The sequence below is a fragment of the Erythrolamprus reginae genome, chromosome 6, assembly GCF_031021105.1.
Source record: "Erythrolamprus reginae isolate rEryReg1 chromosome 6, rEryReg1.hap1, whole genome shotgun sequence".
NCBI lineage: Eukaryota > Metazoa > Chordata > Lepidosauria > Squamata > Dipsadidae > Erythrolamprus > Erythrolamprus reginae.
Genome location: NC_091955.1, coordinates 85,690,971 through 85,717,863, shown reverse-complemented (window position 1 = coordinate 85,717,863; position 26,893 = coordinate 85,690,971). Strand labels below are relative to the sequence as shown.

General features: G+C 39.5%; 2 protein-coding genes across 5 annotated transcripts in view; one reads left to right on the top strand and one right to left on the bottom strand.

The window, feature by feature from the left end:
* Nucleotides 1-1,953: 1,953 nt before the first annotated feature.
* Nucleotides 1,954-13,845, bottom strand: LOC139169824 (perilipin-3-like). Its single transcript, XM_070756506.1, has 8 exons — nt 13,664-13,845; nt 12,662-12,734; nt 10,475-10,670; nt 8,535-8,617; nt 7,085-7,283; nt 6,663-6,850; nt 4,443-4,496; nt 1,954-2,671 (listed from the first exon to the last, which is right to left on the bottom strand). Coding segments are annotated over exons 1-8 (1,197 nt in total). The 5' UTR covers nt 13,666-13,845; the 3' UTR covers nt 1,954-2,269.
* Nucleotides 13,846-13,963: 118 nt separating this feature from the next.
* The window catches only part of LOC139169065 (perilipin-3-like), a 46,664-nt gene continuing 33,734 nt past the window's right edge, over nt 13,964-26,893 (top strand). For 2 of the 4 annotated variants that reach the window (XM_070754867.1, XM_070754864.1), the window contains exons 1-3: nt 16,203-16,293; nt 18,572-18,714; nt 26,632-26,715. In XM_070754867.1, coding sequence (XP_070610968.1) covers nt 26,667-26,715 — 49 coding nt within the window. In that variant the 5' untranslated portion in view covers nt 16,203-16,293; nt 18,572-18,714; nt 26,632-26,666. Of the gene's footprint in view, nt 14,036-16,202; nt 16,294-18,571; nt 18,715-18,950; nt 19,082-26,631; nt 26,716-26,893 lie in introns of those variants that run through there. The other 2 variants (XM_070754865.1, XM_070754866.1) reach the window with 2 other exon arrangements.

Genomic DNA, 26,893 nt, shown 5'->3' with positions numbered 1-26,893 from the left:
AAGAGTTCTCTCTCTGCAGCTCTCCATCCAACCTGAATGAGTTGGCATAGCAGGCTTTGAGGAACATTTCATTATTTCTCACGGTTCTTTCCAAAGCCTACCACTGTGACTTGGCTCATGTTCGAGAAATCATTGATACAAGCATGTTCAAAATTCAGAAAGAAAGAAAAAGATTCGTTCTGGAACATCTGCTTTAAGGCATCACTCTTTTTTTGCCAAGAAAATGTCTGTCCTGGTTTTGAGATGTAGACCTATCTTGAACAGACAGAGAGAAAGAGGACACAGCAGACATAAGCTGTGTTCTATCTAGTTTCAAGTGGATTATCTTTCCATGGAATTAAGAAAGTCTATGAGATAAATAGACAGATGGACGGACGGATGGACGGCCAGACAGACAGACAGATAAAAAAAAAGTGGGAATCCATAAATTTTGGATAAGGGATCACTTCCAAAATGGTTTGTGAGTGACATAGGGGAAGGTTTGGTAGGGAGGTTTGCCTCTTTACCGATGACTCTAAAGTGTGCAATAGGGTTAATATTCCTGGAGGCATCTGTAATATGGCAAATGATTTAGCTTTACTAGATAAGTGATCAAAGCAATGGAAATTGCAGTTTAATGTTTCCAAATGTAAAATAATGCACTTGGGCAAAATGAATCCTCAATATGAGTACTATATTCGCAAAAACCTCAGAAGAGAAAGATTTAGGGGAAGTGATTTATGACAGTCTCAAAATGGGTGAACAGTGCAGTCAGGCAGTAGGGAAAGCAAGTAGAATGCTTGGCTGCATAGCTAGGGTTATAACAAGCAGGAAGAGGGAGATAGTGATCCCGCTGTGTAGAGCGCTGGTGAGACCACATTTGGAATACTGGAATACCTGGAGACCTCATCTACAAAAAGATATTGATAAAGTTGAACGGGTCCAAAAATGGGCTACAAAAATGGTGGAAGGTCTTAAGCATAAAACTTATCAGGAAAGACTTCATGAACTCAATCTGTATAGTCTGGAGGACAGAAGGGAAAGGGGGAACATGATCAAAACATTTAAATATGTTAAAGGGTTAAAAAAGGTTCAGGAGAGAAGTGTTTTTAATAGGAAAGTGAACACAAGAACAAGGGGGCACAATCTGAGGTTAGTTGGGGGAAAGATTAGAAGTAATGTGAGAAAATATTATTTTACTGAAAGTATAGTAGATGCTTGGAACAAACTTCCAACAGACGCGGTTGGTAAATCCACAGTAACTGAATTTAAACATGCCTGGGATAAACATCTATCCATCCTAAGATAAAATACAAGAAGTAGTATAAGGACAGACTAGATGAACCATGAGGTCTTTTTCTGCCGTCAATCTTTTATGTTTCTATGGTTGGCCATGCTACCAATACTCTCAGGGTGTTTATAATCCTGCCTATTATTTTTTCTCTGTGGCTGCCCCGGCCCTTTGGAACCAACTACTCCCCGATGTCTGTACTGCTCCCACCCTATTGGCCTTCCGAAAAGCCTTGGAGACCTAGCTTTGCCCGCAGGCCTGGGGGCTGTGAGATTTAATAACAAATCACGTCCGAATTGTGATTGCTTAGTACAATGTTTTCCAACCTTGGCAATTTGAAGATATCTGGACTTCAACTCCCAGAAAGTGTGGTGACCAAAACTGGATGGTTTCCACCCATTGCTTCTTATCCTACCCTTCAGGTGCTTTGGAGAATAGCTTCACTCCCTCTTCTTTGAAGCAGCCCCTGAGATATTGGAACACTACTATCATGTCTCCCCTAGTCCCTCTTTTCCTTAAACTAGACATATCTAGTTCCTCTCTCATCTCTTCCACTTCCAGCATATAATTATAAAGTCTCCTTGTGAAATCAAGATTGCAGAAAACTGCAAAAGAATCACTATCTAATAACGTGGATTATCGATAGTAGGACACTGAAAAAAACTTCAAACAATCACCTATACTTTTGTGCAATGACATTTATTTTAAATCAAAGAGTTACAGTGGTGCCATTCAGTAAACCTGGAAAGCTTAAAAATGTAGTACAACATGAATCAATTCTTTTATTTCTCAAAGTGAAGTCCCTAGAAAAATCAACTAACACGTATCTTTTTCCTTTAGAATAATTGAGCTTCCAACTCCACTGTGATACAACTTGAAAGACAGGAATATTTCAATCATGTTAGTTTCAATGTCACCCCCCTGAGAATCTACAACTGCTTTCGTACACTCCCTTTTATCTCAGGAATAGCATGCCACCATCTGGACTAAATAACTAAGTCATTGAGTTTCCTTTGGAGCTTCTGGTTCCAGAGTTTCCACTTCCTTTTCATCGGGTTTTGCAGGCTCTGGGTCACCGGAGGTATTCTTGAGAGCAGGAACAAAAGGCCCCACAAGCCAGCATAATGGAGTATTCTGCAGCACATAGTCCAAGATCTCATCTACGTACTTCTGGGCCATGCAAGCGGTCTTCTTGCTTTGAATCAAAAGGCTGCTAGAGAGATCTTGGAAAGATTCAGCTCCGGTAAAGGTAGCTTGAAGTTCCTCAATACTGCGGAGAGACGACTCAATATTCTGCTGAAAAATACCAGGCAGACCATGGATGCTTCCCATCAAGTTGAGGTAGGCCATTTGCAGTTGCTCGGTGATGTGGTAACTCATGGCCAAGGTGTGAGTTTCCATCTGTGAAAAGGAATGAACCAATAGATATTTTAGCTTCTCAAGAATGGCCCTACAATTACACTGGGGAACAATTTGTAACACAATTTGTAAATAGAATTCTTCTATTCTTTCATTGATCTGTTCTATTACCATACCTTCTTTTCTATTATTTCTTAGATATATTTTACTATGAGTATCTCCTCTATAACCTTCATCATGTATTTTACTATGTGTATATAGATATATACCCACCAAAACCCTCATTGTGTATTGGACAAAATAAAGAAAATAAAATAAAGAAAGAAAGAAAATAAAAGAAAAGAAAGAAAATTTCTGTTGAGTTTGATTTTTGAGCTTTTTTTAGAGTTAATTGGGCATGCTGGTTTCAAAACTGTAGTTAGTTTTCTTCTATCACGCCAAGTTTTTTCTCTACACCTTATGAAAATGTGGATGTGATTGGGGATACCACCATGGTCATAATAGAATAGAATGGAATTTTATTGGCCAAGTTTGATTGGACACACAAGGAATTTGTCTTGGTGCATGTGCTCTCAGTGTACATAAAAGAAAATTTGTCAAGAATCGTGTGTTACAACACTTAATGATTGTCATAGGGGTCAAAAACAATGAAGAAACAATCAATATTAATACAAATCTTAGGATACAAGCAACAAGTTACAGTCATACGTGGGAGGAAAAGGAGGATAGGAAGGATAAGAAAAACTAGTAGAAATAGAAGTGCAGATTTAGTAAAAAGTTTGACAGTGTTGAGGGAATTATTTGTTTAGTAGAGTGATGGCATTTGGGGAAAAACTGTTCTTGTGTCTAGTTGTCTTGGTGTGCAGTGCTCTGTAGCGACATTTTGAGGGTAGGAGTTGTGTCTAGGATGGGAGAGGTCAGTAAATATTTTCCCCTCCCTCTTTTTGACTTGTGCAGTATACAAGTTGTTAAGAATAGCCTTAAGTCACTTTTGAATTTTGATTATAAGACCTTGGGGGTCACAAGTTGTTAAAAATGGCTATGTCCATTTTTTTCAGTGCTATTATAACTTCGAACGGATACTAAGCCAACTGTTGTAACTCAAGGACTACCATATGCACAATTTGTATAACATTTAAGGATATCCTTTAGCCAGGGGTGGGCTACTGCCCGGATTGGGGAGGGACGCAGAGGGGTAGCAAAAATGGAGCTCCACCCCAGAGCACCCAATTTGCATTGAAAGATGTTGAAAGAAAATGCAGGGTGCCCTGCATAAAATTTTGGTAGCCCTTCACTGCCTGTAGCTTAAAAAGTTGACATGATAGACAAAATCTGTGGTTAAGTTTGGATCCAGAGTCCAAAAGTTAATTGGAAACAAGTTACGGATTTAAGACAACGAAATTGCTCTTCCCCAGTGTTATTGCATCAAGAGCACATGTTTCCTTGGTCTCACTATTTTTTGCATGCGCAGAAGCAAATATTTGCCTAAATCTCACACCTGTGTATGCAGCGCATCTTTCGCTACTGGTGTATAATTCTTACAGTACAGATAAGGATGCTGCACCAGTAGCGAAAGATGCGCTGTATACACATGTGTGAGATTTAGGCAATTTTTTGCTTCTGCGCATGCAAAAAAGTCACCAACATCTCTTGCATGCATGGGTGCATCCCCTGGCAAGATTTTCCTTCCTGCACATGCGCAGAAGCAACAACATGTTGGGCACATGCAGAAGTGAAGTTGTGCGCACACCATACTGGTAGCAGCAGGCATGGGAATCCACCCCTGCTGCCTATGACTTTAATCCAGTTGTACCTGCTGGAGCTCTTCCTTGTCTTCCTGATGGATATATTGCGTGGCATGTTCTATCTGGTGGACAAAACAAAGAATTGGTTTTAGTACAGCTTTGTTTTTAGAGCATTTGCAATTTGCTTTGGCATAGAAAGTTAATGACCAGAGCAAGCTATCATAGAAACATAGAAGACTGACGGCAGAAAAAGACCTCATGGTCCATCTAGTCTGTCCTTATACTATTTCTTGTATTTTATCTTAGGATGGATATATATTTATCCTAGGCATGTTTAAATTCAGTTACTGTGGATTTACCAACCACGTCTGCTGGAAGTTTGTTCCAAGGATCTACTACTCTTTCAGTAAAATAATATTTTCTCATGTAGCTTTTGATCTTTCCCCCAACTAACTTCAGATTGTGTCCCCTTGTTTTGTGTTCACTTTCCTACTAAAAACGCTTCCCTCCTGAACCTTATTTAACCCGTTAACATATTTAAATGTTTCGATCATGTCCCCCCTTTTCCTTCTGTCCTCCAGACTATACAGATTGAGTTCATTAAGTCTTTCCTGAAACGTTTTATGCTTAAGACCTTCCACCATTCTTGTAGCCCGTCTTTGGACCCGTTCAATTTTGTCAATATCTTTTTGTAGGTGAGGTCTCCAGAACTGAACACAGTATTCCAAATGTGGTCTCACCAGCGCTCTATATAGCGGGATCACAATCTCCCTCTTCCTGCTTGTTATACCTCTAGCTATGCAGCCAAGCATCCTACTTGCTTTTCCTACCGCCCGAGCACACTGCTCACCCATTTTGAGACTGTCAGAAATCACTACCGCTACATTCTCCTTTGCACTAAATAAATAATGCACAAGTGTTGATCAGTGGGAGTCTCCACTCCCAACTTAAATGCAAACAGATACTTTTTTTTTTTGCCTTCCTCTCACCCTCCTTTTTTTCTTTGAATGTGACCTGTAAACCATGGTTCGCCTTGAACAATTCACAATAATACCAACATAGGCCCAAAGATTAAAAAAATAAGGCTGATAATTTCCAAGTTTTAAAAAAATAAAAATAAAGGCAAGGCATTTCGTGGTAAGAAAATGTAAGTTTAAATAGCTAATCTTAAGCACCCCAGTTCCCATCCTCTTTCTAGCAAAGCTTCACTTTTATTTATTCAATTTATTTATTTATTCAATTTTTATGCCACCCTTCTCCTTAGACTCAGGGCGGCTTACAACATGTTAGCAATAGCACTTTTTTAACAGAGCTAGGCTATTGCCCCCACAATCCGGGTCCTCATTTTACCCACCTCGGAAGGATGGAAGGCTGAGTCAACCTTGAGCCGGTGATGATATTTGAACCACTGACCTTCAGATCTACAAGTCAGCTTCAGTGGCCTGCAGTACAGCACTCTACCTGCTGCGCCACCCTGGCTCAACTTTTGCTTTATTTCCAATTCAATAAATGAATTTCCCATATAAGGTCCCTTCTGGATGTGTCACACAAAGTTCCTTCAACATTATATACACACGTATACTTTCTATGTACTACCCTGTTTCCCTGAAAATAAGACGTACCCCGAAAGTAAGGCATGTCAGAGGTTTTGCAGAATTTGCTAATATAAGGCACCCCCCGAAAATAAGGCATAGTCAAGTTTACATACGGTACGGTGGAAAAACATACGGTATCATTCAAAGCTGTTCATAGTGGTACCGTAATAATGTGGCGTCCCCTGCTGGCCCCTTCCATCGCTTTGTACCGTACAGTACAGCAGACACAGTCTGCTGCTGTCTCACCGCCATTACTGTCTCCACTACAGTGCGTAGACTGTAGTTCCTCTGGTGGCCGGAAGCTGCAATAGCGGGAGTATATTGTTGTACCATATAAGTGCCGTCGTTTGTGTGGGTGGGTGCCATACTGACAGGTACCGTATCATAATCAGTGTACACTTTCTTTGGGGGTGTCAGCTTTTCTGCCTGTGAATTTGTCTTATTTGAGAAATATAAGGCACCCCCCCGAAAATAAGACGTAGCACAACTTTTGGAGCAAAAATTAATGTAAGACAGTATCTTATTTTCGGAGAAACACAGTATGTACTATGTACTTTCTATGTACCTATACCCCAATAGTATGAGATGCTTATACCACAAAGGTAACATAGTTAAGGAAGGGTTGGGCTGAATAATATTTCATCCCATATTCAATTTTGTGTTTTAAAGGTCTGAAAGTGAATTCTCTCCTACCTGCCCAATGGCTTGACGTAACTGGTTGAATGTTTTTTGGATGTTTTCCCTGGCTGTTTCCATTTTTACCACCGCATACCAGTAAGCCCGATGCTGGAGTTTAGTTGACAGGGAACCAAGTTGCACAAAATAACCTCGGGATTCAGGTGGCAGGGGTATTCCTTCGGGTGTCGATTGTGCTATTTGAGCTGGGGAATATAGTTAAACACAGGTTACTTCTTTGAACCTAGTTAAACACAGGTTACTTCTTTGAACCTGTGTTGACCAGGCGTCAACACACAGAAACTATTTTCTTTTCCAAAGGTCTGGCCTTTGAGAACATTCACAAAACATAATCGAGCGACACTGGGAGTATTTGCAAATGCTAAATTCTTACAATCTCACACACACCAAACTGGAGATGTTGGGGTAAAACTTCTTACCAAGTTCTTCATCCGTCATTGGTAGATAGTGATCCAACAATTCTTCCGACTTCCCCAGTACTGCTTCTACCCCACTTATGGCGAGTTTGCCCATTCTTGTTTCTATGATCATCTCTTTGCCTTCTTGGACAGTTTTGATTATGGCTTTTTTGGCAACTGCTATTTTGGCGGACACCAATTCCTGTGTCTCAGAAATAACCTATGGGGATACCATTAAACAAAAGCAGCAACATTCAATGTTTTGGGAACTGGATGTAATGTGGTTCTAACCAGTGTTCCCTCTAATTTTTTGGGGGGGGTGAGCGGAAAAGTATAGTGTCTGAGCGGCAGTCCCTTCGGGACTGGGCGGCACAGAAATAATAAATAAATAAACAAACAAACAAACAAAAACCCACCCTGTTTTGCCTCGGAGAATTTCAAAATAAAATACTGTACTGTGTGTCTATAACGGTAAGTTCATAATAGGACAACTCTATCAATATCAAAATGCCACTTAAATAGTTGAGCTAGTTTCAAACTAGATTTTGATTTTCTTTCTCTCTTTCTTACTCCCATTCTTTTTCTTTCTCTTTTCCTTCCTCTCTTTTTTCTATCTGTTTCTCTCTCTTCCTCTCTTCCTCTCTCTCTCCTTCCCTCTCACTCTTTCCCTCTGGGTTTCTGGGCAGGTTTGGAAAACTCTGAGTTGATGATGATTTTTAAGTGAGCGATTGCTCACTGCTCAGCTTAGAGGGAACTATGGTTCTAACCATTATTTTCTTAACAGTTACTGCAGATAGGCAAAAGGTCATCAAAGTCTTAGCTTGTCAGAATCCATGTTTGGAAAACAAGCAATATTATTATTAGAAAAATAATTATTTTACTGTAAAAATATTATTTTACTGAAAGAATAGTAGATCCTTGGAACAAACTTCCAGCAGACGTAAATCCACAGTAACTGAATTTAAACATGCCTTGGATAAGCATATATCCATCCTAAGATAAAATACAGAAAATAGTATAAGGGCAGACTAGATCGACCATGAGGTCTTTTTCTGCCGTCAGTCTTTTATGTTTCTATGTTTCTATTATTATTTATTATTATTTATTAGATTTGTATGCTGCCCCTCTCCGAAGACTCCTTCTATTCCCCTATTCCTTTTTAGATTCAATTCACTCCCCCAGCTATTGTTCTCTGTTCCAAGCTATCAGATCCAATAAATCAACACAATGATAAAATCAGATTTTTCACAATTTTCAAGTGGCTTCTAATTTTATATCCCAGTGCATTTTTGGATCTTTTCCTGATGCTCTTGATCAGAAATAAGAAGACTGGATTACTATCCCCAATATAAGGCGATTCTAAGACATATTGGAGTTGGACCCCCAAACCTCTAGAGGGCACACTAGGAGATTTATCCCCCATCAACAATGATATTAAAAGATGGAAGAAAGAATAGAAAGGTCACTTTACCTGATCAGCTGTCTGATGGAGGACGGGCAGGGTCTCCTCCAGTTTATCCAAGCCCTTGGAGGCATAGTGGTTGGCTACTGAAACTACAGAGAGGCAGTCTTTAGGTTATAGGTTGCAAGATGTTTGATATAACATCCAAAAAGTGTTAATTATTTTTAGAATTCTTATAAATAATCACTGAATCTTCCTTCTCCCCTCATTCCATTAAATTTCTCATGGTATAGACTTCTGCAAATTAAAGTGTGTTGCAGTTTACAGAAAGCTATTCCAGGTGGATATACCTTTTTTTGAGATTTGTATATTATTTATTTATTTATTTTTATTTATTTTTATTTATTTTGTCCAATACACAAAGAGGGTTTTAGTGGGTATATATCTATATACACATAGTAAAATACATGATGAAGGTTATAGAGGAGATACTCATAGTAAAATATATCTATGAAAGAATAGAAAAGAAGATAAAGTAATAGAACATATCAATGAAAGAATAGAAGAAGAGATATAGGAATAGAAGAAAGGTATAGGAGATATAGGAGAGCAAAAGGACAGGGGATGGAAGGCACTCTAGTGCACTTGTACTCGCCCCTTACTGACCTCTTAGGAATCTGGATAGGTCAACCTTAGACAATCTAAGGGTAAAGTGTTGGGGGTTTGGGGATGACACCACGGAGTCCGGTAATGAGTTCCACGCTTCGACAACTCGGTTACTGGAGTCATATTTTTTACAGTCAAGTTTGGAGCGGTTAATATTAAGTTTAAATCTGTTGTGTGCTCTTGTGTTATTGTGGTTGAAGCTGAAGTAGTCACCGACAGGCGGGACGTTGCAGCATATGATCTTGTGGGCAATACTTAGATCTTGTTTAAGGCGTCTTAGTTCTAAACTTTCTAGGCCCAGGATTGAAAGTCTAGTCTGTCCATCCTTTCAAGAAATGTCATATTCTAATACACATTTATATATTACAGCCATTCCTATGATTCAGTTACATCGCTGAAATGGCAGAAATTACAATATCTATGGGTAAATACAGATTCTCTGGGACAACCTCCATATTGAACAGGAGAGAGAAAGGAGGTAGAGATAACCAGATCCTAGAGTCGGAAAGGATCATTGAATCTCTCAAGTCTGGCTATCTAATCTGCCCTGGAAGGCGTCCCAATGAAGAGGGGTCAACTACTTTTCTGGGTCATTGGTCTCACTGTTGAGATACAGTGATCCGTCGTTTTTCACGGGGGAGGCGTTCCAAGACCACCCGTGAAAAATGAATTTCTGTGAAGTAGAGGAAAGATTTCTTTAAAAATATATTTAATGAGTATTTGGACTTTTAAAACCCTCCCTTTGCATTAAACAGTCATTCTATAATGTTTCTCAGCTGGAATTACATGTGATATCCCACCAGCACAGTAGTAGTAGTACTGTAGAAGAATTTTATGAATTTTTAATGGATTTAAAATTTCCAATGGATTTAATGGATTTAAGCCCCATTTGAAAACCCGCGAAGTAGCGAATCTGCAAAAGATGAACCGCGAAGTAGCGAGGGATTACTATATATGCAAGTCTTCAGCAACAGGACCAGTATTGGGTTCCTACTGGTACGGATGAGGATGCCACACTGGTAGTAAAATTGGAGCTGCATGTGCAGCTTCGGATTTCTGGCACGCGCATGTTCTAGAGAGATTTTGCTTCTGTGCATGCACAGAAGTAATATCTCACTGGGACAAGCACATGCCAGATATCTGAAGCTGTGTGCACAGCGCACCGGTAGCAGTGGTAGTGGCAACCCCAGCCTGCAACAAACCAATAGCTAGAATGCCTTACAATCTTTACATGTGTCAGCCAGTCCCCAAACCTACTGTGAAAATAAGCTTGCGAGGTGCCCCACAGACTTGCTGCCTCTTTCCACAAAGAGAAAACCTTGAGAATGAAGGCAGTGCCTTACCTTGGGGCTCAAGCTTACTCAGAAAAGGTTGAGCACTATTCATAGCCATCTCGGATACGTGCTTCACACTCTTCTCGGTCAAATCCAAGATGACTCTAATGTAGGGGTGGTTCTCCTTAGTCGAGGTATAAACCAAAGCTGCCATTTCATAAGTGGAGCTGACAAGAGGTAGATTGGTAGCTCTTGAAAGAACATCCTGTGGGGTAAGATAGGAGAAGAGGTTATTAAATAAATTTATTTATTTTATTTATTTATTTATTAGATTTGTATGCCGCCCCTCTCCGTAGACTCGGGGCGGCTAACAACAGTAGTAAATAGCATATAACAAATCTAATGTTTAAAATAATTAAAAACCCTTATTTAAAACCAAACATACACACAAACATACCATGCATAAATTGTATAGGCCTAGGGGGAAAAGGGTAGTTTAGTTCCCCCAAGCCTGATGACAGAGGTGGGTTTTAAGGAGCTTACGAAAGGCAAGGAGATATCCAATATTCAGTTGTGATTATAGCTAATACCTACAGAGACAAGGTTTCTTTGAGTATCCTCTGTATGTGTTGGGACTATACCTCCCAGCCTTATATGACTAACACCTCTTCTAGCAGAAATTCTGGAAGTTGTGATCCAGAACCAAACAAGGCAGACAATAGATGAAGGTTGGTTTGGACACAATTGTGTCAGGAATACCTTTGGATAATCTTTCTCCACAACCACACTTGGTCATTTACAATATTTTAGCATTCGTTGGCATAGGCAACAAAAACATACAATATTATTATACCAAGTATATTATACTTCAGGATTTGTTAATTAAACCGCAACTACCTGCCAATTGTTCACTGTTTCGATACTCAACATAGATTAGCACAAAAAAAAAAAAAAATTAAGACACAGAAAGCACATAATGTCAACTGGAACCAATATACTGGGAGCAACCAACCACTTTATTTTATATATTCTATAACTTTTATATACATTTATATAGGTTTTACCTTATATAAAAGTTTTATACGAATTTTTACCTTTGTAGTGATAATACAATTATTCCATTTTAATATAACTCTTAAATACAGACTTTACACCTATTTTCTAGCCAATTGCACCATGCATTCCAAATCTCATATTCCCTTTCTTCTTTATTTTTTAGTTCCATGGTTAATCCCATCAATGTCTGCAGTCAAGCATCTTTTTATTATCATTCTATTTTTACCGCCATCTAGTGGTTGGCTTAATTTTTGCAGCCTAAGCACTTTCGAACCAGTATTCCCGGTAAACACCTGGATTAATCTTTGGAAGTTTCTTGGTAAGATTATGGAAGTGCAAATAAAGTCTCCCACCCCCACCCATTGGCTCTGTGCATAAATGAGGACTAGAACTTCTGCTCTCCTGGGTTTCTATAGTGGTGCCTTAACCACTACGCCAAACTGGTTCTGTCTCTACATATGATAGGATGTAAAATTTCAAACCATAAGAAATTAAGTAGTCAATCATGTTTCAATTAATTCAAGGGTGAAATAGGTTGCTTCATGTGCTTTGGTCTCAAGTTCATAGAGTCGGGTTCCGTCAACTAAACAATGTCGCTTGGCGGGACCCACGGGAAGAGCCTTCTCTGTGGTGGCCCTGGCCCTCTGGAACCAACTCCCCCCAAAGATTAGAATTGCCCCTACCCTCCTTGCCTTTTGTAAGCTGCTTAAAACCCACCTCTGCCACCAGGCATGGGGGAATTGAGATACTCTTTCCCCCTAGGCCTTTACAATTTTATGCATGGTATATCTGTATGTATGTTTGGTTTTTATAATAATGGGTTTTTAACTGTTTTTAGTATTGGATTATTATTATATGCTGTTTTATTACTGTTGTTAGCCGCCCCGAGTCTGCGGAGAGGGGCGGCATACAAATCCAATAAATAAATAAACAAATAAATAAATAAAAAACCCTGGCTTTTGAATGATGGACTGAGGAATGTTACTTTAAAAAAAAACCTGGGCTGAGGAAAATTAATTATCTTTAATTAAAATTAAATAGCATGGTTCAGCCTTCTCTATAAAACATTGTTTCTAATGCATTAAATATTAATTGGCATTAAAGTCTAAATTGGACCTGCAATTTTATTATCCTATCTAAATTATACTCAGATGTCTACTGATATTATTCATTAGTTTAGACCCCCAGAAGAAAACTTACCTGCTGCATTTCATTATTCTCCGTAGCTGGAGACTGTTCTTCATCATTTATGGGAGTCGCTGGCTGTTTTGGCCTAGAAGAACAAAAATAAGCCTTAGTAGCACCTGTAACACTCTCAAGATACACCTGCAGTTGAAGAATTACACTGAGGGTTCTCTAGAGCTGGTGCCTCCATTTTGCATCCATTGAAATAGGTGTAACTTTTCACAAACAGGAGATACAGAGGAAGTGAAGACATGATTGTGTGGGAGACCTGCTAAAGGAGAGCAAATAATAAGTTTATTATTGCACTTTTTTTTTTTACCAGCACTTCTTAGTAGAATTTTCTTTCCAGCAATTTTGGAAATTAAGTAAATTGTTGTGTGTGGCTTCCATTTTAAGGAAAAACCAATTAACCCAGATTGTAGCTTCAAGTGAGGGAGGAACCCAATCAACATGTTTCCCCACCCATTAAGCCACAATTGTTTTGACTTATATAAGCCTGCAATTGTACCTAATTGGAAGTCATGGTTTATAATTTAACTCTGGGTAGGAACCCAGAAATTATGGCTTGTTCTATAGAGTTAACTGAAACATGGCTTATCACAAGGCAGGAATCTAAGCAGGGATACACAACATTGCTTTAAGATTAAGCTACATTGCTTTTTACATTTCCAAGGCAAAACTATGGCCAATTGTTCCATACAGAAGTTATGTAAAATACATGTAGTCCTATGTTACATTAGAGTATAAAAATACAATCTAGTAAAATTGAATGATAAAATGCAAACATATAAAGTTGGTTGTTTTTTAAAAAAAATAGTTAATTTTAAATTTAAAAAGCCAACTACATGATGGCTTATAAATGTTCTATGAATTTACTCTTAGAAACTCTTAAGATAAAAGAGAAAGTGAAACTAGCTTTCCATATTCACATAGCTAATATCATCCTAAATATTATACATGAACACATTTTTCTTACCAGCATAAATACAATTCAAAAAAACATTGGAAAACACTTACATTTTTAGTAGGAAGTTTCAAGGGGGGGTCGTCAGCTCTTCACAGAAACTCTGGTAGAGTAGTAAATTACCTAGCTCCAATTTCAGCTTATTTATACATTAAAGGAAGACCACGCCCTTCAACTGACAGAGCAGAGGACCAATGGGAGCATTACTTGCTCTCGCATATCCAATCAAGTGAGCAAAGCAAGAAATGTGGGAAGAACTCTTCAAGAAAAACTGACATCTGCTCATAATACCATCAACTCACCAACAATTCATAATAAAAGCAATAGGGGTTGGGTTCATATATTGGCTTGAAATATAATGCAGTTTGTTCAGTTTGGGCTGAATGTGCTATGTGAACCCAATGTGCCCTAGTGTATAAAAGATGGTGTGTAACAGCATGTAACATAGCCCAGATAATAATGGTTGGTTTGGATAAGCCCTACTTAAACTATGTCTCACAGGTCTCATCATATTATCAGCCATGGTTTGTTTGGACATGGTTTGTTGAATTTTTATTTATTTATTTATTTTGTCCAATACACAATGAGGGTTTTAGTGGATATATATCTATATACACATAGTAAAATACATGATGAAGGTTATAGAGGAGATACTCATAGTAAAATATATCTAAGAAATAATACAAAAGAAGATATAGGAATAGAACATATCAATGAAAGAATAGAAGAAGAGATATAGGAATAGAAGAAAGGTTTAGGAGATATAGGAGAGCAATAGGACAGGGGACAGAAAGCACTCTAGTGCATTTGTACTCGCCCCTTACTGACCTCTTAGGAATCTGGATAGGTCAACCGTAGATAATCTAAGGATAAAGTGTTGGGGGTTTGGGGATGACACTATGGAGTCCGGTAATGAGTTCCACGCTTCGACAACTCGGTTACTGAAGTCATATTTTTTACAGTCAAGTTTGGAGCGATTAATATTAAGTTTAAATCTGTTGTGTGCTCTTGTGTTGTTGTGGCTGAAGCTGAAGTAGTCCCCGACAGGCAGGACATTGCAGCATATGATCTTGTGGGCAATACTTAGATCTTGTTTAAGGGTTCTTAGTTCTAAACTTTCTAGGCCCAGGATTGAAAGTCTAGTCTCATAGGGTATTCTATTTTGAGTGGAGGAATGAAGGGCTCTTCTGGTGAAGTATCTTTGGACATTTTCAAGGGTGTTAATGTCTGAGATGCGATATGGGTTCCAAACAGATGAGCTGTATTCGAGGATGGGTCTGGCAAAAGTTTTGTAAGCTCTGGTAAGTAGTGTGAGATTGCCAGAGCAGAAGCTACATAGGGTTAGGTTTACAACTCTTGAAGCCTTCTTGGCTATATTGTTGCAGTGGGCTTTGGCACTTAAATCTTTTTTTATTAGTATACCAAGGTCTTTAACCGAGTGGGGATTATCTGTGATAATTTGATTATTCAGTTGGTATTTGGAGTTCAGATTCTTCTTCCCAATGTGTAGAACAATTAGCTTTGTCCACATCTTAGGTGAATTATAAACCATGGTTTAGAGACCACAGTAGCTGGTTTCACATCTTATGCTAAGCCAGATTCCAATAAAGAGGTAGAATGGTTTAACACAAAGGTCTTTGAACTCTGAGGCATTTGAAACCACTTGAATGCTAAATAATAATAATAATTTAATAATAATAATTTATTAGATTTGTAATGCCGCCCCTGCTCTGGGTTTGCCATGGTGGGCACCATCAGTAACAAACACTTATTAATGTGTAGCCATGTTTGCTATCACTTTTACTTTCAAGATTTCTCCCCAGAGCTTTGAATCATTCTTGGAAATGTTCAAGATGATGTTCAAGGCTGAACATTGTTTTTTCAGGATGTTAGCTTCTCAATTTGTAATAAAAGCTTAAAAGATCCTTTCAAAAAAGCAACACAGCTGGATGTGGAACTCAGCAAGTGCCTACAATATATAGAAACATAGAAGATTGAGGTCAGAAAATGACCTCATGGTCCCTCTAGTCTGCCCTTATACTATTTCCTGTATTTTATCTTAGGATGGATCTATGTTTATCTCGGGCATGTTTAAATTCAGTTACTGTGGATTTACCAACCATGTCTGCTGGAAGTTTGCTCCAAGCATCTACTACTCTTTCAGTAAAATAATATTTTCTCATGTTGCTTCTGCACAATATCTGCACAATGGCATCAGTAGCTATCTTAGCAGGGACTCAGAACATACTATTCGGTGTAAACCAATGCTTTGAATAACATGTTATTCCTGTGATCTTGTGGCCTACCGTAGACAGGAGGCAAAAATCTCCAGCAAAGAGAAACAGACCAACATAGTAGGTCTAGTGATGTTCACCAATCCAGATTAAATTTAGTTAACAGCAGTTTACTTTGAAAAGGATTTTTTATTTATTATTAGAGTTGGAAGGGACCTTGTAGGTCGTCTAGTCCAGTGTTTCCCAACCTTGGCCACTTGGAGATATTTGGACTTCAACTCCCAGAATCCCCCAGCCAGCGAATGCTGGCTGGGGAATTCTGGGAGTTGAAGTTCAAATATCTCCAAGTGGCCAAGGTTGGGAAACACTGATCTAGTCCAACCCCAACCCCTCAAAGCAGGAGTTCCTACATCATTTGTGACAGATGGCAGTCCAATCTCCCCTTGAAGGTAAGAGGATGGATTATTTTATCATTTAAATCCCTGGTTCCCACAGGGAGGCAATTTGATTTTTAATGGGGGCAATTGGAACCTTGTTTAAACTAAGTTAATGGCCTTTTAGGCTTCCTCCACGTGAGTAGTTCACTTTTTGAGTAAGGATTATATGTCACTGTCTCACAAATTCTTTTGGGTTAGTAATTGTTTTTCCTTGTTTTATCTTGAAGAGTTTGAAGATGGGGATAGAGTTCTCTGTGAGATGAACTCTTGCAACTATAGACTGGTACTATATGCATCAATTGGGTCCTTCAGATGGCAAGAAAGGATTTGGGTCACCAGATTCAGAACATGTTAAATGTTTCTTTAATAGAGAGGATGGTACCTGCTGCCATTAAACACCCAAGTCCAATTCAAAATCCTACTGTTGTTATTAAGCCCTACATGTAGCCCTGGTTAAAGTGCAGTATTTCAGGCAAACTCTTCCCACAATCTGTAGTTCAATTTTAACTGGGCTCAAGGTTGACTGAGCTTTCCATCCTTCCAAGGTCTGTATAATGAGGGCTCAGATTGTTGAGGGCAATATATGCTAATACTTTACACGGCCTAGAGAGTGCAGGTATATAAGTTTAAGTGCTATTGTATTGTTTAAAGCTGTATTGCTATAGTACAGGTAGTCCATGACTTACGATGGGGATCCATTCCCACAGCCTGTCATAACCCGAGTTTGGTGTAAGTCGGAATATTCCGAGTTACATGAATATACCGACTTACACAGCGGCGGTGGCTTCTTCAAGGAACCAAGAGCCAGTCCTTCTCGATGCTGCGTTGCTGCAGCCTCCAAGGCTGCCACTGCTGCTGCCGCCTCCATTCAGGCGAGGGGATCTCCGTGGTGGGCAGCCTCGGAGGCTACAGCAACGCAGCACCGAGAAGGACCAGCTGTTGGTCCCTTGAAGCCGCCGCCACCTCCGTTTCGGGCGAGGGGATCTCCGCGGGGTCTCCAAAGCCGCCGCCCACCATGGAGATCCCTTCACCTGAATGGAGGCGGTGGCGGCAGCGGTGGCTTCGAAGTTGTCTCCGGGTCATCATAACAACGAAACGTCATACATCGGGGACGACGTAACCCGGGGACTACTTGTATTTCTCATCTTCTCATCTTCCTTAATATCTTCTCCTATTGGTATCTTATAATTTATGATTGTCTTATGATTTATGATGTATGGGTTTTTTTGTTTGTATGTTCACTGAGAGTTTATGCACTGGAGACCAATTCCTTGTGGGTCCAATCACACTTGCCCAATAAATGCTTTGCTATTGCTGTTGCTATAATCAGCCAATCCTATCTGACCACCCTGATTAGTGATACTTAAGGACCTCACTCCATAAGAAATTAAAGGGTAAAGATTCAAAGGCAAACTTCTTACAGATCACCTTAATGTCTTAGAATAGTCTTCTCCCAATATTGTCTATCTGCTTGGCTTTCTTGAAAGCTATTGGGCTGTTGGTGGCAGGCTGTTTAGTCATTGGCTGTTGTTGCCTTGTGCTGCCAAGCCCTCACTTCCTTTGATGAGCTGGTGGTAATTCAGCACTCCTGTTGACTGATAAGAGGCCAAGGGATGGAATTCAAAAAAATTCCCTACCGATTATGTGGGTGTAGCTTAAAAAGTGCTATTGCTAACATGTTGTAAGCCGCCCTGAGTCTAAGGAGAAGGGCGGCATAAAAATTGAATAAATAAATGAATGAATGAATGAATGAATGAATGAATGAATGAATGAATGAATGAATGAATGAATAAATAAATAAATAAATAAATGCAGCTTTTATACTCTCAAACATTATCAATCCTTTTTGTTTTTCAAGAATTGGCAGTGCTTAAAGCCACCTAAACCAAGCAAAAATTTTCTGGGCGTTAGCTTTTCAGGTTGGGACATAGCTGTGAGAAGCTCAAATATGTCAAACAGCAGCAAAATTTAGAAATATCTAAATAAACAACTCCCCATCCCTGTGCAGAAGCAAAATGGTTAAGAACAATATAAAATCCATCCCCAAATTTTTACCATGATAATTTTGAAGACAAACAATGGAGTTCAATAGCTTCCTTGGAAGATCTGATTGTAATTTCATTGCATTCTGCTGTACACAGCTGGTTATAAATGATATGAGTGAAGAGGAAGAAATTGCCGTTTGTAATTATGCCTGGTTTCTTTTATTATTTTCACGGCCCAAGAAAAATTGATTCTGCATATTTCTCTCCTGAGATTCTTTCAAGGTCTTTTCTTTTCTCCCCTCCAGCTTGGAAATCTGAAGCAGATGACTCACAACTCCACGTAGATTGAAGAATGAGGCTCGAAAAATAAAAACGTCTCAACTAGCCTTGATAACAGCACCGATCAATACTTTGCTGGCTCAAAACAGTATTGATTGAAGATAAGCTTGTGGGTCATTTTTTAAATGTAGAATTAATGTCAAAAGCAATAGCAGGCAGGTTTTCATATCAGGGCTCTATTTTAGGATTAATAATGGCAATAATATTCACAACAGCTATGGCTAGCTCTTAACAATATTGTATTGTATTGTATTGTATTGTATTTATTTACTTACTTACTTACTTACTTACTTACTTACTTACTTACTTACTTACTTACTTACTTACTTACTTACTTATTTTTAGAGTTGAAAGGGACCATGAAGGCATCAAGTTCAACCCCCTGCCCAAGCAGGAACCCTATAGCACACCAGTCAAGTGGCAGTTAAATCTTGTCTTAAAAATGTCCAGAGTGTTGGAGTTCACAACGTCCGCTGGTAGGTTGTTCCATTGGTTGATCACTCTGACCGTCAGGAAGTTCCTCCTTATCTCCATGTTGAATCTCTCCTTGGTCAGCTTCCAGCCGTTGTTCCTCGTCCGGCCCTCTGGTACCCTGGAGAATAAAGTGATCCCTTCCTCTCTGTGACATCCCCTCGTATACTTGTAGACTGCTATCATGTCCGCTCTGGCCCTCCTTTTCTCTAGGCTATCCATGCCCAGTTCCCTCAGTCTCTCTTCGTAAGTCTTGGTTTCCAATCCCTTAATCATCTTGGTTGCTCTTTTTTGCACCTTCTCCAGAGTTTCAATGTCTCTTTTGAAGTGTGGTGACCAGAACTGAATACGGTACTCCAGATGTGGTCTGACCAGGGCGTAGTAGAGTGGTATTAAGACTTCCCTGGTCTTGGAGTGTATTCCCCTGTTGATGCAGCTTAGGACTGTATTGGGTTTTTTAGCTGCTGCTGCACATTGTTGACTCATCCCTTGACTATGAGAAGGAGTGTGTAAGGTTGAAGTGGTAAGTGGAATATTTGCACTTCCTCAGGCTCTAAATGTCAAACACTCTTATTGTTTGTTTGTTTATTAGATTTGTATGCCGCCCCTCTCCGTAGACTCAGGGCAGCTCACAGCAACAATAAAAACAATGTACAACAAATCTAATAATTTTAAAACATTTTAAAAAACCCGTTATTAAAGCAGACATACACACAAACATACCATACATGAATTGTATAGGCCTGGGGGAGGTGTCCCAATTCCCCCATGCCTGACGGCAGAGGTGGATTTTAAGGAGTTTACGAAAGGCAAGGAGGGTGGGGGCAGTTCTAATCTCGGGGGGAGCTGGTTCCAAGGGGTAGGGGCCGCCACAGAGAAGGCTCTTCCCCTGGGGCCTGCCAGACGACATTGTTTAGTCGACAGGACCCGGAGAAGGCCAACTCTGTGGGACCTAATCGGTCGCTGGGATTCGTGCGGCAGAAAGCGGTCCCGGAGATATTTTGGTCCGATGCCATGAAGGGCTTTATAGGTCATAACCATCACTTTGAATTGTGACCGGAAATTGATCGCCAACCAATGCAGATTGCAGAGTGTTGGTGTAACATGGAGGACATAGAATGTTATTTCTACACCACTTTTTAAAATAATCTTTATGTCAACAAAAAACTTTGAAAAATGAAAGAGGAATGGATTCAACACTTAAAATAACTTGCATGGGAAAGTGTAGGAGATGAACGAGCAGAGCTTGGTAGTGGAGTCAAGAGAGGAATCAGTCTGGAATCATTACATGCTCATAAAAGGTTTATGTCCAATTCCTCTTGAATTGTGTTGACTTTTACCTAGCACCAATTCAGTGCTGACTATTACCGTATTTTTCAGAATATAAGATCCATCTTAGTTTTGGGGTAGGAAAATAGGGGGGAAATCTGGCTACCAGATATGCATCTGGCTAGAGTCCTTAGTCTGGTCACCTTTAGCACATTATTTTATCCCCTGGTGAGGGCTTTAAAAATACCTTATTCGGAGAGAGTAACAATGCAACTGCTTGCAAGCCAGTAAGCTGGGAACATTAGCACCTGGTTAGGGCTGGAAAGAAACATTTGGAGCAAGTGCAAGGGTAGGGAAAGTTGGCTCTTCTATGACTTGTGGACTTCAACTCCCAGAATTCCTGAGACAATCATGCTAGTTTAGGAATTCTGGGAGTTAAAGTCCACATGTCTCAGAAGAGCCAACTTTGCCTAACCCTGAAGTAGAGCAATGAAAAAAAAGTGTTTGCAGACTTAGGGCTTGGAAAACATTCTTCGCAGAGAGTAACACTGAAAGAGCTTGCAAGCTGGTAAGAGCTGGAAACATTGTTAGCACCTGGCTAGAACTGGAAAGAAACATGGAAAAAAGCCTGCAAATACTTAGGGCTTGGAAAGCATTCTTCACAGAGAGTAACAATAAAATTGCTTACAAGGTAATTGCTGGGAAGATCATTAGCACCTAGATAGGACTAAAAAAAAGTTTGGAAAAAAATTAAATAATTGGTTGTGTCAAATAACAAATACAAAAATAGAATATACGCCAGAGTTTTTTCTACTGGGTATTATGAGAGGTACCTATTCTAAAAATGTAAAATATTTAAGCTTGCATATTACAACAGCTGCAAGGATTGTATTTGCACAGAACTGGAAAAATCCGCAAATACCTGAAGATAATGAGATCATCAAGAAAATATACGACTGTGCAGAGATGGACAGATTGACAATGAAACTTAATAATCGAAAAGAATCAGACTATTATGAAACATGGACAAAATGGTACCAATGGACAAAAAAAAAGAAACTTAAAAGAAGCATTGAAATAAAATATCAAGAAATCTAAAAGCAATTAAAAGACAATGTCAATAGGAATGTATATATGATGTAGATTCATCTGTAAATATGATTATGTACTCTTTTTTTAAAAAAAATGGAAAAAGTTAATAAATATATATATATTTTAAAAAAGAAAAAAGCTTAGAAAAAACTACATTCCGAATATAAGACACACCAAATTTTCAGCCTCTTTTAGGGAGGAAAAAGGTGCATTTTATACTCTGAAAAATATGGTAGTTGACTCGATTACATGTAAACAATAAATCAGCTTAACTAGAATTCATCGTGTCGGCCTGATTTTTTGTGCCCAAAGCCATGAAGTGAACGAGAAGAAACCACCAACGAGAAGCCTCATTCAAACAGCCGCACGTTCACTCAGATTTGCTAGTTTTTTTGTTTTTTAAAAAAATCAAGGACAATTTATAAATTAATAAAAGGAAGAACACTGTGTGTATTGTCGTTAAACAATACACACAGTGTTTTGTTAAAGCCAAAATGTTTATTAAACATAAAACATTTTAGCTTTAGAAAGATATACAACTTCTTTAAAAAAAACTATGTATTTTTTAAAAGTTGGCAACGCCTTCCTAATTTTTCCCCATGATACCGTGTTTCCCCGAAAGTATGACAGTGTTTTACTTTCTTTTTATCCCCAAAAGCCCCACTATGTCTTACTTTCGGGGTATGTCTTATATTGGAAAAAAATTGTCAAATTTTTTGTTTTAACCATAAAATTAACATTTATTAACAACCTGAACAGTATTGTATTCACCACAAAACAGCAGATGATACCCCAGTATGCCAGTGTGTATGTTTTACTGATGTATGATTAATACTGTGTGCATTACCGTACCCCGGGGCAGTTTGATTTGTGCATGGTATGTCTGTGTGTGTGTCTGTTAGCATATGGGGTTTTTAAATATTTAAATATTTTAAATTTGTCTGATTGCTTATGATTTGTTTCTACATGTTGTGAGCCGCCCCGAGTCTTCGGAGAGGGGCGGCATACAAATCTAAGTAATAAATAAAATAAATAAATAAATTTTAAGCAGGAGGCGGCAGTGACAAGTGCAGGGGACGGCGCGGTGACGTATGGAGAGGGGGACGGCGTGGTGACGTATGGAGAGGGGGGCGGCGCGGAAGTGGGCAGGAGGCGGCGCTCGTTTGGATCAGACGGAGGCGGCAGACGCGGTGACGTATGGAGAGGGGGGTGGCGCGGAAGTGGGCAGGAGGCGGCGCTCATTAAGATCAGAGGGAGGTGGCAGACGCGGCGACGTATGGGGAGGGGGACGGTGCAGACGTGGGCAGGAGGCTGCGCGCAGCTAGATGAGAGGGAGGCGGCAATACCCCCGTGTTTCCCCGAAAGTAAGACATATGTCTTACTTTCGGGGTACGGCTTATATTAGCCGACCCCCCTGAAACCCCTGATACGTCTTACAATCGGGGGTGTCTTACTATCGGGGAAACAGGGTGTTTCCTTAAAGAATAATAAAGGGGGAGGTATGGTTTTTAATGTACAGAAATGTTTTGAGCACCACCCTGTAACTTGATTTAGAGTAGGATGAATGGTTTTAATTTTTTATTATTATTTTTTTTAAAAAATCAGTCAACCATAAAATGTCAGTTTCAGAAGCGCTGGCGAGAGCATTTCATGGCCAGTCAATGGGACATCCTTCAAGGGAGAGAGGTTTTGAAGGCCTTCTATAGAATATTGCCAATATTCTAACAGCAAACCTGGGCATTGTTGATGTGTTCTTGTGAGGCAGTAGGGAAGAAGTGGGCGGGCCTAGAATCCAATTGACCATAGAGCTTCCTCCTATCTGGGCAAGGGAAATGCCACTTTGGGGGCCAGAAAAGGAGAGTCGCCCCTCCCTGAAGCTGAAGAGGTTTTGGAAAAAAAGTGAGACGGGATTTGTATTTCTGTTGCTGGGTACCCATCCTACATAACTTGTAAGCCTCATTATTTTTGTCCCTTAATCAGCAGAATAACTGGATAATAGGGTTGGAAGGGGTCACGGAGGTCTTGTAGTCCATCCCCCTATTCAAGCAGAGGATCTTATCCCACTTCAGACGAATGGTTGTCCAATCTTAGAAACATAGAAGACTGACGGCAGAAAAAGACCTCATGGTCCATCTAGTCTGCCCTTATACTATTTCCTGTATTTTATCTTAGGATGGATCTATGTTTATCCCAGGCATGTTTAAATTCAGTTACTGTGGATTTACCAACCACGTCTGCTGGAAGTTTGTTCCAAACATCTACTACTCTTTCAGTAAAATAATATTTTTTCATGTTGCTTCTGATCTTTCCCCCAACTAACCTCAGATTGTGTCCCCTTGTTCTTGTGTTCACTTTCCTATTAAAAACACTTCCCTCCTGAACCTTATTTAACCCTTTAACATATTTAAATGTTTCGATCATGTTCCCCCTTTTCCTTCTGTCCTCCAGACTATACAGATGGAGTTCAGTAAGTCTTTCATGATAAATTTTATGCTTAAGACCTTCCACCATTTTTGTAGCCCGTCTTTGGACCCCTTCAATTTAATCAATATCATTTTATAGGTGAGGTCTCCAGAGCTGTACACAGTGTTCCAAATGGGGTCTCACCAGCGCTCTATACAGCCGGATCGCAATCTCCCTCTTCCTGCTTGTTATACCTCTAGCTATGCAGCCAAGCATTCTACTTGCTTTCCCTACCACCTGACCGCACTGTTCACCCATTTTGAGACTGCCATAAATCACTACCCCTAAATCCTTCTTTTAAGTTACTGAACCTACTTCTGGAACACTGCTATCCTGTTACTCTTTGTCCTTCATTTCATAAAACTAGACATACCCAGTTCTTGTAACCATTTTTTAGCCTCCAGTCCCTAATTATTTTTGTTGCTCCTCTCTACACTCTAAAAAGTCTAAATCTGCACATCTTTTTTAATGTCACGGTCACCAAAACTGGATGCAGTATTCCAAGTGTGGTCTTACCAAAGCATTATAAAATGGTACTAACACTTCATATGAACTTGATTCTATCCTTCTGTTAATGTTACAGCAATAATTAAGACTGCTCTCTAGTCCGAGTTAATTCTTCTGGAATGGTATAACCAGCGAAAAAATCAAGTCACTTTCTTACTTGTCCACCAAATAAACATAAGATTTGTATTAGCCGACCACTATGAGGTCCAGTTGATTTGTAGTAATAATAATAATAATAATAATAATAATAATAATAATAATAACAACAACAACAACAACAACAACAACAGAGTTGGAAGGGACCTTGGAGGTCTTCTAGTCCAACCCCCTGCTTAGGCAGGAAACCTTACACTACTTCAAAGAGATGGTTATCCAACATCCGCTTAATAACTTCCCGTGTTGAGACATTCACAACTTCTGGAGGCAAGCTGTTCCACTGATCAACTGTTCTGACTATCAGGAAATTTCTCCTTAGTTCTAAGTTACTTCTCTCCTTTTTTATTTTCCACCCATTGCTTCTTGTTCTACCCTCAGGTGCTTTAGAGAATAGTTTGACTCCTTCTTCTTTGTGACAACCCCGAGATACTGGAAGACTGCTATCATGTCTCCCCTGGTCCTTCTTTTAATTAAACTAGCCATGCCCAGTTCCTGCAACCATTCTTGATATGTTTTAACCTCCAGTCCACTAATCATTTTTGTTGCTCTTCTCTGCACTTTTTCTAGAGTCTCAATATCCTTTTTGCATCATGGGGACCAAAACTGAATGCATCTTTCCAAGTGTGGCCTTACCAAGGCCTTGTAAAGTGGTATTAACCCTTCATGTGATCTTGATTCTATCCCTGTTAATGCTGACTAGAACTGTGTTGGCTTTTTTGACAGCTGCTGCACATTGCTGGCTCATATTTAAATGGTTGTTCACTAGGACTCCCTCTCACAGTTACTACTGTTGAGCAATGTACCACCTATACTGTACCTGTGCATTTTGTTTTTCTTGCCTAAATGTAGAACCTTACTTTTTTCACCATCCATTGTTGAAGTTTGTCTATATTTTGCACCTATCTTCTGAAGTATTGGTTATTCCTGCCAGTTTGGTGTCATCTGCAAATGTAATAAGTTCCCCATCTATCCCCTCGTCCAAGTCATTGATGAAGATGTTGAAGAGTACTGGGCCTAAAACAGAGCTTTGGGTATTCGACTGCATACACTCCTCCATATAGATGTAGTTCCATTGAGCACTACATGTTGAGTGCAGTTTTGAATCTATCTGGTGGTATATCTGTCCATCCCACCTTTTTCTAGTTTGTTTAGCACTAGGTTATAGTCTACTTTGCCAAAAGCTTTACTGAAGTCCAAGTAAACCACATTCGACAGCCCTTCATGGCATCGGACCAGAATATCTCTGGGACCGCCTTCTGTCACACGAATCCCAGCGACCGGTTAGGTCCCACAGAGTTGGCCTTCTCCGGGTCCCGTCAACTAAACAATGTTGTTTGGCGGGACCCAGGGGAAGAGCCTTCTCTGTGGCAGCCCCGACCCTCTGGAACCAGCTCCCCCCGGAGATTAGAACTGCCCCCACCCTCCTTGCCTTTCATAAACTTCTTAAAACCCACCTCTGCCGTCAGGCATGGGGGAATTGAGACATACAGTTTATACATGGTATGTTTGTGTGTATGTTTGCTCTTAATAATGGGATTTTTAGTGTTTTTTAAATTATTAGATTTGCTTTACATTGTCTTTATTATTGCTGTGAGCCGCCCCGAGTCTACAGAGAGGGGCGGCATACAAATCTAAATTCCCCTAGTCCACTATTTTTTTCACTTTGTCAAAGAATGCTATAAGACTAGTCTGACATGATCTGTTCTTGAGAAACCCATGTTGGCTTTTGGTTATCACTTTGTTTGCTTCTAAGTATTCATTGACTCTTTACTCGATTATCTTTTCTGAAATCTTCCCTGGTATTGACGTCAGGCTATAATAACTATCAAACTTTTATATCCCAATTCTCACTCTGCTCTAGCCCAATAAAGCTTTTTTTTTTCAAATAAAGGTGATCTAATGTAGCTCCAATTTTGTCATTGATGATTTTTTCCCCAGAGAAGGTCAAGACGACCAACAAAAAAACAATCTCAAGAGCTTAGTTCTTTTTAGATTTTTTAGAAGGGTGCAAACTATTTGCAAAGGCCTTGGTTTATCAATTTCCCTTTGTTGCAATCTTTATTTCTAGAATCAACATTGTATAAACTGCGTAAGGCCTTTGCTATGATGATTACACCTGAGAAGTTTGCTTTCTCCACTAACTCCTCATCAGGTAGGTGATATAATAGCTATGATATCATCATTAAGATGAGTCTGCTCCACATCTGTGTTTGCTAATGGCCCTGAATTGGTATTCTGAACTTGTGATGCTCTGGGATGTTTTGTGAATTCCCAAGTGACTCTGATCTGCATTTGGTGAAAACTTCTTTACTTAGCTACGCCTGGAAAAT

Coding starts and splice junctions, on each gene's coding strand:
- LOC139169824 (XM_070756506.1), bottom strand. Junction 8,618..10,474: donor GAGTAAGCTTGAGCCCCAAG/GTAAGGCACTGC, acceptor GCCTCTCTGTAG/TTTCAGTAGCCAACCACTAT. Junction 4,497..6,662: donor TACGTCAAGCCATTGGGCAG/GTAGGAGAGAAT, acceptor TTTGTCCACCAG/ATAGAACATGCCACGCAATA.